This window comes from Kwoniella pini, chromosome 5 (genome assembly GCF_000512605.2).
Source record: "Kwoniella pini CBS 10737 chromosome 5, complete sequence".
Classification (NCBI taxonomy): domain Eukaryota; kingdom Fungi; phylum Basidiomycota; class Tremellomycetes; order Tremellales; family Cryptococcaceae; genus Kwoniella; species Kwoniella pini.
The window spans coordinates 463,424-476,301 of record NC_091720.1 but is presented as its reverse complement, the minus strand read 5'-3'; the positions used below and the strand labels follow the sequence as shown (position 1 = coordinate 476,301).

The following is a 12,878-nucleotide window of genomic DNA, read 5'->3' as shown; positions in this document are numbered from 1 at the left end:
TGACCCGCCGACTTGAATATCTATTTTCATATTTGTTTACAATTCAAAATCCCAAAATTTTTCACTCAGATACACTCCCTACCAGCACTTGTATGGCCCCGAGCCGATAAGCTTCTCAAAATATACATATCGAGGGACTACGAAGGTCTGAAACTTGCCGTAAACACGAATTCAACAACTCGCTTGTTTTAACGTCATCTTCACGTGTCTCCAAAGTATCCCAATTCTACATACCGCAAAAATATAAAGGTTGCGATAAGACTTCCATCAACGATACTAGCAGACAACAAGACATCAAACAGTCTGAATGACAGCCTGAGCGGACGCTTTTCACCATCCTTTCTGCACTTCCTCTTGATTCCTCTCTTTCGCACCCCGGACAGCTCTCAATCATTGTATGGCCCCTTCTTACCCATCCTCAGCAATAGGTCCCAGCAGACCAATAATGGACCGCTCCAACTCTCATACTGGCTCGCCTGTCATTGGTTCTCCACACACAACTAACGCAAATCGACGCGTCTCTTCAGCGATAAACAACGATGAAGATAGGGGATTGACGATGCGAGAGAAAGATAGATCAGAGCCGCAAGGGAGTATGGGTAAAGCAGGAGGTGTTAGCAGTGGGGTCACTAAACCCAAAAGGCGTTTGAGCAGGTGAGGCACTTATCTCATACCCTCCTTGATTGATGCTACTCTGTGAAATGCTCGTAGTTCACTGACTGACTGTGAAGTTTACCTACCCTTCCTCACCCATTCTTTTCCGGTAATAACAGAGCTATGTCAACAAACTCTATGAATTCTCCCCCTTCCTCCCCAAAAGTCACTCATCCTCACTCGACCTACCAAGCAATGCAAAATCACAAGCACGAGCAGCCGACCTACAGTCGTTCGAACCCACCTAGATTGGATGAGAAAGTCGGTATGGTTAGTTACGCTACACAGATGGCAGCTGCAAGTAGGGAAAAAGAAGGTCCACCGATGTTATGGGGTATAGAGCTGAAATGGATATCGTGAGTGGTTTTTCAGACGGATTCGATTCGTTTCGTTTCACAGCTGACTAATGTGAATTTGTACAGGCTCATCACACTTGCCCTTCAGAACGCTTTCCTCACCATCATAATGCACTACTCTCGAATATCGACTACGCCTGGCAAAACCTATTCTGCAGCAACGGCGGTACTCCTCAACGAACTATTGAAAGGCTCAATATCAGTCATAATAGCATTAAAACGAATAGACACAAATATGATAAATTCAGCACCGCCACCTGTATATTCCGAAAAGTCAAATTCAAAAGATTCCACCAGGCGTCCTTCTCCTTCTACACTTTCCTTGTTCCACCCTTCTAGGCTCATAACGCTCAGAAAAGCAGTCTTTTCGCCAGACTGCTACAAGCTGTCCGTACCAGCTATCCTTTACGTCATTCAAAACAACTTACAATATGTTGCTGCATCCAACCTCGATGTAGCGACCTTCCAAGTAACATACCAAATGAAAATCCTTACAACGGCTTTTTTCTCAGTTTTAATGCTTAGAAAAAGGTTGACTAGACTTAAGTGGGCTTCGTTATTGATGTTAGCTATTGGAGTTGGAATCGTTCAAATTCAATCAACTTCCGCACCTGCACCATCACATACATCACATATCGACATCGGTAAACCACATCATGGCGATCATCAACTGAGATCTGAAATTCCTCATGAACACGTGATACAAGATCAGAGAATTATGCACCCATTCAGAGGCTTCATGGCTGTCACATTAGCATGTATGACATCTGGATTAGCTGGTGTATACTTTGAATTCATCCTCAAATCCTCATCTGGCAGTGCGCCTCCACCTGATTTATGGATCCGAAATACTCAACTTTCCCTCTTCTCTCTTGTACCTGCAATCGTGCCTATCATAGTAGCTCCAGCTGGTCCAGAAGGAATGGGGTATGTAGGAAGAGTTATGTCCGCTTTTAGCAATTTCAATGGATGGGCAATAGGGACTGTCTTAACTCAAACTCTCGGAGGACTGATCACTGCCTTGGTTATAAGGTATAGTGATAATATTATGTGAGTGCAATTTTCCTATCCGGTTTGAATTCGGAGTCATATCGATGTTGTGCTGATCATGCCGGCTGCTATGTTGTTCATAGGAAAGGTTTTGCAACTTCCCTCTCAATAGTAATTTCATTCCTCGCATCAGTCGCCTTGTTCTCTTACCCTATCACATTGGCTTTCGTTACTGGTTCTTCGATCGTATTAGCAGCTACCTATATTTACAATTCGCCTGGAACAGCTCAAGAACAATCCTCTAGAACCAAAGTAGCAGTAGCGCCTGGATCACCTATAACTACCTCGGCACCAATATTAGGTGAACCTGAAAGACCTTCAAGAACATCAAGTGTTATCAATTTATTAGGATTAGGCGGATCAAATGCAAATTCAAGAAAACCTTCTTCAACAGATTTAAGAGGTCAAGCCTTAAATTTCACTTCTTCTTCATTAAGCGGTTCTGGATATTCAGCTTCTGCTCCTGGAACTCCTTATCTTGGCGGAATAGGAACAGGAACAGGATATGGTGGATTCAATAGTTCAGCTTCCAATTCAGGTAGAGCTAGTCCTAATTCATATTTAGGTAATCCTGCTCAAATAAGTAGTAGTGGTGGTGGTGGACCTGGAACAGGATTTGGGAATAAACCTAAATTGAATATTGATACGGATGGAAAATAAGAATTTTATTTGGTTATTAGGGTTGGTTTTTTCCATTAATAGTATAAAGGAAAATTGGGGAAGAAGTATATTGAATTAGTGAAAGAACTGGGTATTCTAATGACATATGCAATAATGATTGAGAGTTCCGTAATTCCATTCATCACTCGTTCACAGTTCATTTCGACCAGAAGTGTACTAAAGACATACTATGTGCATGGTACTCATAAGACATATCAACTAAATTGAGAACCTGTATGAACAGCGATATCTCAATGAGGGTGCACATTGGGCTCTAACATTGACAAACTGATGCTCATAGGATACGTTGATGAGGATAGAAAGGGTCAGTTCAAGAAGATATGTGAAGGTCTTGACATCTGAATGTCATGTGTAAATCGGGAGAAAGGATCTATGACCAACGAAAATTATGAGTGCCTCAAACTTGTATCGAGTTCTCAAAAGGGCTGTTTGAACATCACAGAAATCAGTTTTTTCCTTCCGCCTCAAGCAATTTTTAAGAAAAATGATAGAACGGGCTTACCCATTGACCATTCAGCGAGTTTAATTTGACTTTTTGTAAAGCCGTCAGATATTCATCAATCTTGGGATCCCATACTAGTTGATCTATCCACTTTGGTACTTTCTCCTTACCACCGCTGTGTTTCACTGAAGATTTTCGTGTTGTCGGATTTACCTCTGATTGAAACAAGTTTGAAGGAAGTTCGAAAGGGGTTGTCTGATTCGTTTGATTAGCGGTATTCTTAATTCGGCATCGTCGAAGTGATCTGATATCTTCTCGGACAGAGCGATATTTATACATGAGAGATATAATGGGAATCAGAATAACCCTTACCTCTCTTGTCCATTCCAATACACAAATTACATTTTCTGCCCAGATTCTACCGTAAAATAGGATTTCTCCACAAACAAAAGCTGCTTTTCTTGAAGCTTCATATGATTCTTTGAGAGATAAAGAAATTTGACCTGGATAAGTGATAGGTATTCGAATAGAAGTAGGTTTTATCCAAATCTCTGAAGGAAAATTAAAGGTTTCTTCTTCTTGTTCAAAATGTATTTTCGAGATATCATTTGGAATATTTGATTGAAATTGTGAAAATGATTGACGAGTACTTGAAATTGGATGACGTATAATTGCTAATTTAACATTTTCAATATAATTTAAATTTTTCCTTTTATCAATTGATAAAATTCTAATAATTTCCCAAATTATCCAAAATAAATTATTTGAAGTTGAAATCCAAGGAGTTAATTCATCTTGAAAATAACCTTGTTTTGTTTCTTCAATTGTTGGTGGTAAATAATTTAATAAACAAGTTTGTTTTGATTTATTTAAAATATGATCTAAAATTGTATGTTGTAAATAAATTCCAGGTTGATTAATTTCATTTTTTTTTGAAATTAATTTATAACCTTTATTTCCCCATTTAATTTCATTTTCATTTTCATTTTCATTTGAATCATTTTTATAATTTATTGGATTACAATTTGAATAATTAAATAAACTTTTATAAGATTTTGGAGTTAATAAAGATAAATGATAATTTGGTGAAGAAAATCCAGACGTCTTTGATTTACCTGTCCAAATTAATGGTGAATTTGAATTTTCAGTATAAATACGAAAAACTATTTCATTTTCTTTAGCTAATGTCTCTAGAATGTTCAAAGCTGGCGATTCTAATTTATCATTCAGATCAGAAGGCTTCATGTCGATTGAGATTTTGTACTGTATGAGATCCTAGTCTCCAAAGGCGGGATTGTGAATAAAGGATTTGTTGACTTCAAAGCAGAAGAGCTAGCAAAGTGGTAACGATAGCTCAGCGTTTCGCAGATAATAAGTAGGTAATTGCAAAGAAAGAAAGGAAAGACACAAGACACTCAAATCAGTGCAGATGGGTGAAGGGACTGACAGAGAAGTCAAGCTTTAGATGAGGAATTAGTCAGGTAACGCTCGACGTCTGTGCGCCACCAACAAGATGTCGAATTTGATGAACAAGCTAGAAGCAATGTGTTGTTCCATTGCGCCATCAAACCTGGAAGATGCCGAACGACACATTGTAGAAAATATCCATTAATGGATCACTGGCGTACTGAAGGTGTTTCTCAGAGCAATTCATGGTACAAAGACCTAGAGGTCCTGAAATCGGATGACTTCGGCTATCTTTGTTCTGCCACTTTGATCATTGCTCGGTTGCAAATGTACGTCAACGAAGAAAACACAACTACTATAGCTTGTTCGTAGTTTTGCGAGTCTGCTTGGTTGATAGTCCTATGCATTGACTTATATGCAAGCTTTTTGTGAGAACACATGGATAAACGACAATTAGTAAGCCGTACCAGAATTGCTCAACCGATCTTCAAGAACCTCCACTTAAACGATCACCTGGTCTATTGTGACATCATGGTGAAATTACGATATCTTAAATTATGCGACATCGAAAATATACTTTGATCTAGAGGTGAATATCACTAGGAATGAATCAATCCGGGTTAAACGTCATGAGTTAAACGGTGCATACATCGGAGTTGGCTGAGCAGGTATATATACTCAATAACGAGATTCATTGCGTTTGCTTTTTCTTCTCCTACAAAAAGATATTAACAATTAAATTGACAAAATGGGTAAACAACACGTAAATTTTATCTCTTTTGGAAGGACATACGCTTCTTCGGAGAGTTCCATCTTACTGATATGTGTTTTCTGACAGGACGACACCAATGTATCATCTTATAAAGCTCAAAATGACCAACATGAAACTTCTTCATCTCATGTTCCAGCGGAAGTTAAAGGAAGAGATGCTACCTCTCAAGCATCTCATTCAGGAGATGTAGCTTCACATCAGCATGATTTAAAGAAAGCTCAAAATGCTTTACATGAAGGTTTGAAATCAAAAGATGATATTGAAAATAGGGTCGAAAGTGGTGCTCAAAATGCCAATACATAGTCACTTGCTTGTGAGTTCGTGATTTTGATTCTAGGTTCATCCATTGATGCCATAAAGATTGTGCTGATTCGATTTTGGTTAATCCATGGAAAGACAACAAAATTCTATATTTGAAGAGGAAGAATAATAAGAAGTACATACAAAAAAACAATGCATCGAAAGTAGTATCCATACAGTAGCCTGATTCCGTAGTCATCCGGTGTCATCTGAGTAGACGTAATGTGCTATTGATTCAACGGTACAAAACAACTTCCTTCGGTTTGGACAATCCCCAATTATCTCCTAATTCCTTTTCAGCCAAATCTATACCCCTTGACCTCACCCAAGGAGGCTTACTCCCTTCTTGTGCTGAAATATAACATTCATATGGATGAGCCCCGCTATTTATATTCGAAGTGCCCTTCTGTGAGTCTCCACATGAATGAGCATTACACGATGTTACTCGAGAGAAAGTTGGTAACGGTGGTGGATGACTTGGCAAAGTGTATTTAAGAGCACCTCGAACTGTATGAGTATTTCACTGTCAGCTATTTCAACTAAAGTCGCTTAAGGCCTTTAATTGTCATGGGTTCTTCTCGAGTGTGCTGCGGTATTCACCTACCAGGTGTAGGTATATGAGGCGGAAGGAAAATTAAATGAGAAGGAGGTGATCTGCGAGTCATAACGATAATCGAGAAAGTAAGGGTTTGTCAGTCAATCTCGTGTATTCAAGAGGAAAATCTGAGTCGAAGCAATGACCTGTTATCAAATTAGATCGATCTGCGAGAGCCGAAAACGTTGATGGTCTACCAACGGATAGCCTTCATGAAATCAAGTGAAAGAACAGCTGAAATTATATAAAGTGTCAATGAACCACAATGACCATTTACTTGACTATGTAAGGCAATTTGACGTTTTCGTATAATCTCCGCATGGTTGTAGTCAAGGAGCGAGGTAGTAAGGTAGAATTGACATCCCAAGCAACAAACCTATAAGATTCAACTTAGTCTTGATAATTCGGCAAAGGTATTAACGTTGTCATGTCAAGAAAAGACCGTTCAAGATATCCTAATAGTCAAAGGATCTTGCCAATTGATGATTTTACCCTCTGCAAGTGTGTTGCCAATCTACCGTACGCGGAATTACTTGACAACCGTCCTGAAACGGCCAAGTGACAAGCGACAAGGATGATCCATGCAGAAGAGCCTGAATAATCTCGCTGAACTCGTAGGAATGATGTGTTTTGTATTTAGTATGGAATTTCACTCGTAGATCTTACAAATTTACGTTAGTGGATGCAGAACTAACACTCACTCATACCATTTTGATCCGCAGCAATAGATAATTTAACTGGATACTCAAATTACGCATGTTTACTCTTGTTCAAGCCACAATGCGCTAAGAGTATTTCGGATCAATCTTGCTGATGTCAACAAGTTTAAAGAAAAGTTTCATCGGAAGAGAAGAAGACGGAGATTATTTAGTGTGGGAAATATCGAATATCCCTATAGTTACATATACACCTTAGTTACGGTTTCAGGGTCAGGTTTCTAATTTTGTCGTTGAGCCGATATTGAACTTTTCCACTTCAATTGTTACAATTCAGGATAAGCGATATCAGAAACTTCATTCAAATAGTACTAGTGCTTAGCTGTACCGACGATATGAAGAACCGTCTATCTCGAGAATACAGTACCTGGATAAAACGAGAGCGGGAACGAAGGGGCTTCTTTAGATGTATGTAAACTTGTTTAGAATTCCTGAATCACACTCCCTCCGTTTGATGAGAGCCCCTGGTTGATTTTATCCTTGATTTGGGTTGGTTTGTTATTGGATACATTTGGCAAACTTTGCCGAGCAGATCGGATCCAATGAACAGAACCGGAATGAGGGTATACGTAGACTTCTGCCAGTACAGAGCACAGCTTCCCTTTTGGAAAGTGGCATTATTGTGTTTTAGATTATTTGACCGAAGACATAGGGTGAAGCAGTAGACATGGACATGATAGATAGCATCAAGCAGAAATCATTTTACATGATTGATACCCGCTTGGCAATCTTGGCGGTGTTATAGCCACAGGCTGTACTGTCTGTGTTGTCTTAGTCTACTAGTTTGCACTGATATACCATACTTGGTACAGCTTTGTACGGGATATGAAAAATGTCAAAGGTGACATACAATTAATGCTTCGCTAGAGTCACAAGACCCTCATGGGTCGACCCAAACTTGAATAGAAACGTAAAGAAAAGTAAGGTTAAGCTGTTTGTGTTTATTGTTTTTTCTCTGGTCGTTCCTTGGCGGAGGATAAGAGCGGGACGGATGTACCTGAATAACATTTGATAAAACGGGTTTAACGTCTTCGTGTCTCCCTTGGCCCCGCACAGCTTTTTCGACATGTTACCTAATGATATCCTGAACCTGAAGGGCGCCACGATGGACTAAACTCTCCCTTGATCAATTTAGTGGTTTAAATCGGTAAACGGTCCGTCAGTAAGTGAAAAAGGATGATGACACCTTTTCTCTCAGTATAAAGAGTTTTCGTCAAAATTCAAAAGAAATCAGTCAGCTGAGTTTCATATTTCTCAATTGTTTGTTTGCAATCGATTGATAGGATATTTCTTTCTCATTCAGTAGTAGTATTCGTACACCTATCCATCTTTACGGCTCGGTCGACATAACAAGATCATCCAAGGCTATTCTCAAGCCAAATTGTCAGACTTAGAATCAAGTGCACATGAGATATTTCGGTTGAAGAGAAAGAAACAGACAAATAGCACTTTTGGAAAAAACACTTGGCTATTTACATCTACTTTTCATTAATTATAACAGGCTCTTGGCTCGTTTCATCGTCATAAATAATATAATTAGCTGTCATACTCAGCAAATTTCATTCTTTATTTGTCATTCTATTGTTTTCTTTTGTTGCGTAAGCTTTTCACTTGGTGCGCAGAGTATTTAATCACTCTTTCGGCGAATGACCTCACCTTTCTTCAAGGATCAAATTACTCAACGATCAATCAATCAACCCCGCAAATAAAGGTACCACTTTTAGTCGCACTGACATTCATCCTCAACAAGTGACTGTGTTAGAAATTGCAAGGAATCCGTTCACCAAGGTGAGTCTTTCTACATCATCCTTCTGTTATCCTTTGTTCTCTCAACTCTGTCATTCATCCTTTCAATCATCACATCACCTCTTCGAGTAGACGATTCATGACGAAAAAGAAAGTATATAAATCAAAGTGTGAGGTCAATGCGTTGCTCGCAACTCCTTCTGTTTGAATGTTTTGACTAGAACTGGCGTCAGTGCGCTACATCTTCCATTTACCCCTTCTTCCACCCAACTTCCTCTACATACTTTAGGTTATATAAGATTTGAGCTGATAAAATTGTCTCCTACCATCACAGATCCGCAGTCGAATAATCTATCCTCATTTCCTTTTCCTCTTTTGAATCCTTTTCGATCATTTTAGCAGGACGATCTATCGGTCGATTAGATAATAGACTGATCCAGTCACTCGTTTAATACTCGCCACCCATTCAGTCCATCTTATTCTCTCTAGACAAAACAAACAGTCTCTCCAGCCTCATCAATATGGCACCCTCAGAACCTTCAAATCCAGCCTATACGGCAGTACCTAATCCTGGGGTATCATCACCTACACAAGCAGATTTCCCATCTCCCGATCCTAACTCAAATGCCGATCAAGCTTACTCTGCTCTCGGTGAACGAAATATTAGAGACTCTTCCCTTCTTTCACCAGGTACTCCCGATCCAGAAACCGCAAACTTATTCTCAAGGTCCGGATCAGAATACATGCCTGCACCTTCGATCATGACTCGAGATTCAACTTATTCAAGCTTACCAGGTACACCGCCGTTGAGAGGAGACGATAGGAAATCGTGGGGAAGTGGTGTAGGTTTAGCTGCTGCCGCTGAAGGTATTGCTGGTGCCGAAGTGAGTGATTTGCCCTTCGATGTCTGATTCCCGCTCCTCCTTCTATCTGACCATGAACTTCTTCTGCTGCGTATGCTGATAACATTCTTAGTCCCGTCGGCCAGGAAGCGTTCGAGCTCCTTCGAACCTCGCACACTCTTCCTTAGGTTGGAACAACACAACCAATGACCGATTGTCAGTCAGCGATGAAGATGACGAGCAAGGGCACATAACGCCTGCCGTGGCTGGTATCGGCGCTGCTGAAGTCCAGAACGAGAAGCCTAGATGGGCTGAGGTCGGCGGTGAATCACCGAAAAAGAAGAGCAGAAAAGCTCTCTGGGCTGGTCTTCTACTTGGTCTGCTAGCGCTCATCGCCCTGGGTGTCGGTCTCGGTGTTGGGTGAGTATATTACGTTGTGATCGACGGAGTGCCACGCTAACGCATTTGAATTAGTCTTACTCGTAAAAACACTAAAAACGGTACTTCCACATCACAGGATGGTACCGCTGGGACTGGTAACTCCAAATCTAAAGCTGGTACCGCTACCGGTACAGCTACCTCTGCAACCGCCTCCGCTACTCCCACCACCGGTACCCAAGGTTCACTCATAACGCTCGAAGACGGTTCCACTGTCACTTACGACAACCCGTTCGGAGGTAATTGGCACTGGGACGAAGCAAACCCATTCAACAGTTCTGCTCGACCAAACTCTTGGACTCCTCCTCTCAACGAACAATGGGATTTTGCAAAGGACAGGATATACGGTGTCAACCTTGGTGGTTGGCTCAACACTGGTGCGTTCTTGTTCTTTTTCTTTGGCAAGCCATGCGACAAGAGCTGACTCTGAGCACAGAACCATTCATCGTTCCCGCTTTATACGAAAAATACGCCTCCGTGAATAATCAAACTGCTATCGACGAATACACCTTGAGTCAAAACATGGGTAGCAACCTAACCGCCGCTATGACCGAACACTACGAGACCTTTATAACCGAAAGAGACTTCATCGAGATTGCTTCCGCTGGATTGAATTGGATTAGACTGCCCATGGCTTTCTGGGCTATCGAGACCTGGGAGAACGAGCCATATCTCGAAAGAGTGTCCTGGACATACGTGCTTAAGGCATTGAAGTGGGCCAGGAAATACGGTATCAGAGTCAACTTAGACTTGCACAATGTACCTGGATCTGAGAGTAAGCGATCACGGATATCATCTCAGTCATCATGCCTAAGCTGACCTGCTCTGCTTAGACGGATGGAATCACTCTGGTAGACAAGGTTTACCAAATTGGATGAACGGACCTATGGGTCTCGCCAACGCTCAAAGATCTTTAGACTACGTCCGAACCCTTGCTCAATTCATAGCTCAAGATCAATACAAGGACGTCGTACAAATGTTCGGTTTTATTAACGAACCAAACGGTAATGCCCTTGGTATGGGTCCAATCGGATCTTTCTACATCGAAGCCCACAACATCATCCGAGATATCACAGGTATCGGAGCAGGCAAAGGCCCTCAACTCTCGATCCATAACGGTTTCCTCGACACCAAAAGCTGGTACAATTTCGCCCCAGGTATGGATCGAGTAGCTTTGGACCAACATAATTATATGGTTTTCCAAGATCAACAAACTGGTGATCTCGATAATCTGAAAATCCAACCATGTCAATGGTGGGCCAGTTCGACCAACACTACATTCCAAAGCTACGGACCTATTAACACTGGCGAATGGTCAGCAGCATGGAATGATTGCGGAAAATGGGTCAACAATGTAGGATCTGGATCAAGATATGACGGTACTTACGATGGGTACGCCAACAAGGTCACCGGATCATGTGATTACTGGAACGACTACACCCAATGGAACCAATCCACAATTGATGCACTTAGTCATTTCGTCCTTGGAAGTATGGATGCCTTCCAAGATTACTTCTTCTGGACTTGGAAGATCGGAAACTCAACCGGTGATATCGCTCAAGTCAATCCCTTCTGGAACTATCAACTCGGTCTGCAACAAGGTTGGATTCCTAAAGATCCTCGAACAGCTATCGGTACATGTTTAGGTGATGGAGTAGCCGCCAACCCATTCGACGGTACTTTCTCTAACCCAGCTGTGACCGGAGGTGCCGGAGCTGGTACCATCGCTGCTGCCGATTCTTCATCATTCCCATGGCCACCCCGGTCTTTCACCAACATCGCTGCTGGAGACATGGATGCCATCTACCAATATACTCAAACAGGGAATGTCATCACCATGCCTGCGCCTACCTTCACTAGTCCAGGATCATCTGCTACTATCGATGCCGGAAATGGATGGTATAACGCCAACGCCGATAGCAGGCAAGCTTATGCTGCTATCTCAGGTTGTTCGTATCCACCTGAATACAGCGCAGCGACTTTAGGTGTACCCGCCGACGCGTGTGGAGCAGGATTGACACAACCAACCAAACGATCAGAACCAATACAGTTAGAGAAGAAAGCACCATTCCCAGCTCCCACCACACCCCCTTCAAGGAGGTAGAAGACTCGAAGAACCCAAATGACTGGAATTTCATGAGTGTAACGATCAACGAGCATGTTTCGCGTTCCTCCCTTTTCAATGTATATTATTCACTCTTACGGACTTTCTCCATATTCCCATCATTCAAATAATGTGACTTATAGTTTATTCCCATATCACAACAAGCATTTTCAAGTTATGTTTTTCCGTATGGACAATTTCCATTTCTCCTCGAGTACGTATTCAGGTATTTGTGAACCCAAAATCTGGGTCAAATAGGTATGTCATGAAAACAATGAACATGTACAATTGGCCATGTCGCATGCTGTGTCTTAGTCCTATGTCCGGATTCTCGAGAATGAAATTTACAATGTTGCAAAGTCGCGATGGCATTAGCTCACATCAAGTTAAAGTGAGTTCTTGCTGTCGGCAGTAAGTGATTAGCTGCAGTTTTGTGCCAAGAACGAACGGTGGTGCCTGACACGTGGTAGCGTGTCATCGGAGTTGCGTCTGGTATGAAACGCGATCCAGTCAATATAGCTAACCTAGTTCTAATTTTAAAGAATCATTTGTATTATATACTTATAACTTTTGACTCGTATTTCGACAATCGATGTTGGCAAGATCTTGATATTCATCTTACCCTTACTGCCGGATCGATCACGTGCGATAGGTTGCTCAGAGTCATTAGCTCAATGAATGGCCCGTATCGGTGAACTTCGACAGGCGATCAATCACATCTTGATTACAGACCGTCCGGAACTATCTGTAGTATAGCCTACTTCAGTCACTGCAA

General features: G+C 41.4%; 5 protein-coding genes across 5 annotated transcripts; 3 read left to right on the top strand and 2 right to left on the bottom strand.

Moving 5' to 3' along the window:
- Positions 1 to 397: 397 nt before the first annotated feature.
- Positions 398 to 2,720, top strand: I206_103934 (uncharacterized protein; the record flags this gene model as incomplete). The annotated part of the gene is made up of 4 exons (XM_019156223.2): positions 398 to 654; positions 732 to 1,010; positions 1,077 to 2,060; positions 2,144 to 2,720. 4 exons carry the CDS (start codon positions 398 to 400, stop codon positions 2,718 to 2,720), a joined length of 2,097 nt encoding a protein of 698 aa, XP_019011181.2.
- A 496-nt stretch (positions 2,721 to 3,216) lies between these two features.
- I206_103933 (uncharacterized protein) lies at positions 3,217 to 4,428 on the bottom strand (the record flags this gene model as incomplete). Its single annotated transcript, XM_019156224.2, has 2 exons — positions 3,217 to 3,438; positions 3,556 to 4,428. 2 exons carry the CDS (start codon positions 4,426 to 4,428, stop codon positions 3,217 to 3,219), a joined length of 1,095 nt encoding a protein of 364 aa, XP_019011182.2.
- A 910-nt stretch (positions 4,429 to 5,338) lies between these two features.
- I206_103932 (uncharacterized protein) lies at positions 5,339 to 5,665 on the top strand (the record flags this gene model as incomplete). Its single annotated transcript, XM_019156225.1, has 2 exons — positions 5,339 to 5,353; positions 5,429 to 5,665. 2 exons carry the CDS (start codon positions 5,339 to 5,341, stop codon positions 5,663 to 5,665), a joined length of 252 nt encoding a protein of 83 aa, XP_019011183.1.
- A 232-nt stretch (positions 5,666 to 5,897) lies between these two features.
- On the bottom strand, positions 5,898 to 6,327 carry I206_103931 (uncharacterized protein; the record flags this gene model as incomplete). Its single annotated transcript, XM_019156226.1, has 2 exons — positions 5,898 to 6,169; positions 6,267 to 6,327. 2 exons carry the CDS (start codon positions 6,325 to 6,327, stop codon positions 5,898 to 5,900), a joined length of 333 nt encoding a protein of 110 aa, XP_019011184.1.
- Positions 6,328 to 9,240: 2,913 nt separating this feature from the next.
- I206_103930 (uncharacterized protein) lies at positions 9,241 to 12,103 on the top strand (the record flags this gene model as incomplete). Its single annotated transcript, XM_019156227.1, has 5 exons — positions 9,241 to 9,603; positions 9,695 to 9,981; positions 10,036 to 10,376; positions 10,436 to 10,774; positions 10,833 to 12,103. 5 exons carry the CDS (start codon positions 9,241 to 9,243, stop codon positions 12,101 to 12,103), a joined length of 2,601 nt encoding a protein of 866 aa, XP_019011185.1.
- Between the last annotated feature and the right edge of the window lie 775 nt (positions 12,104 to 12,878).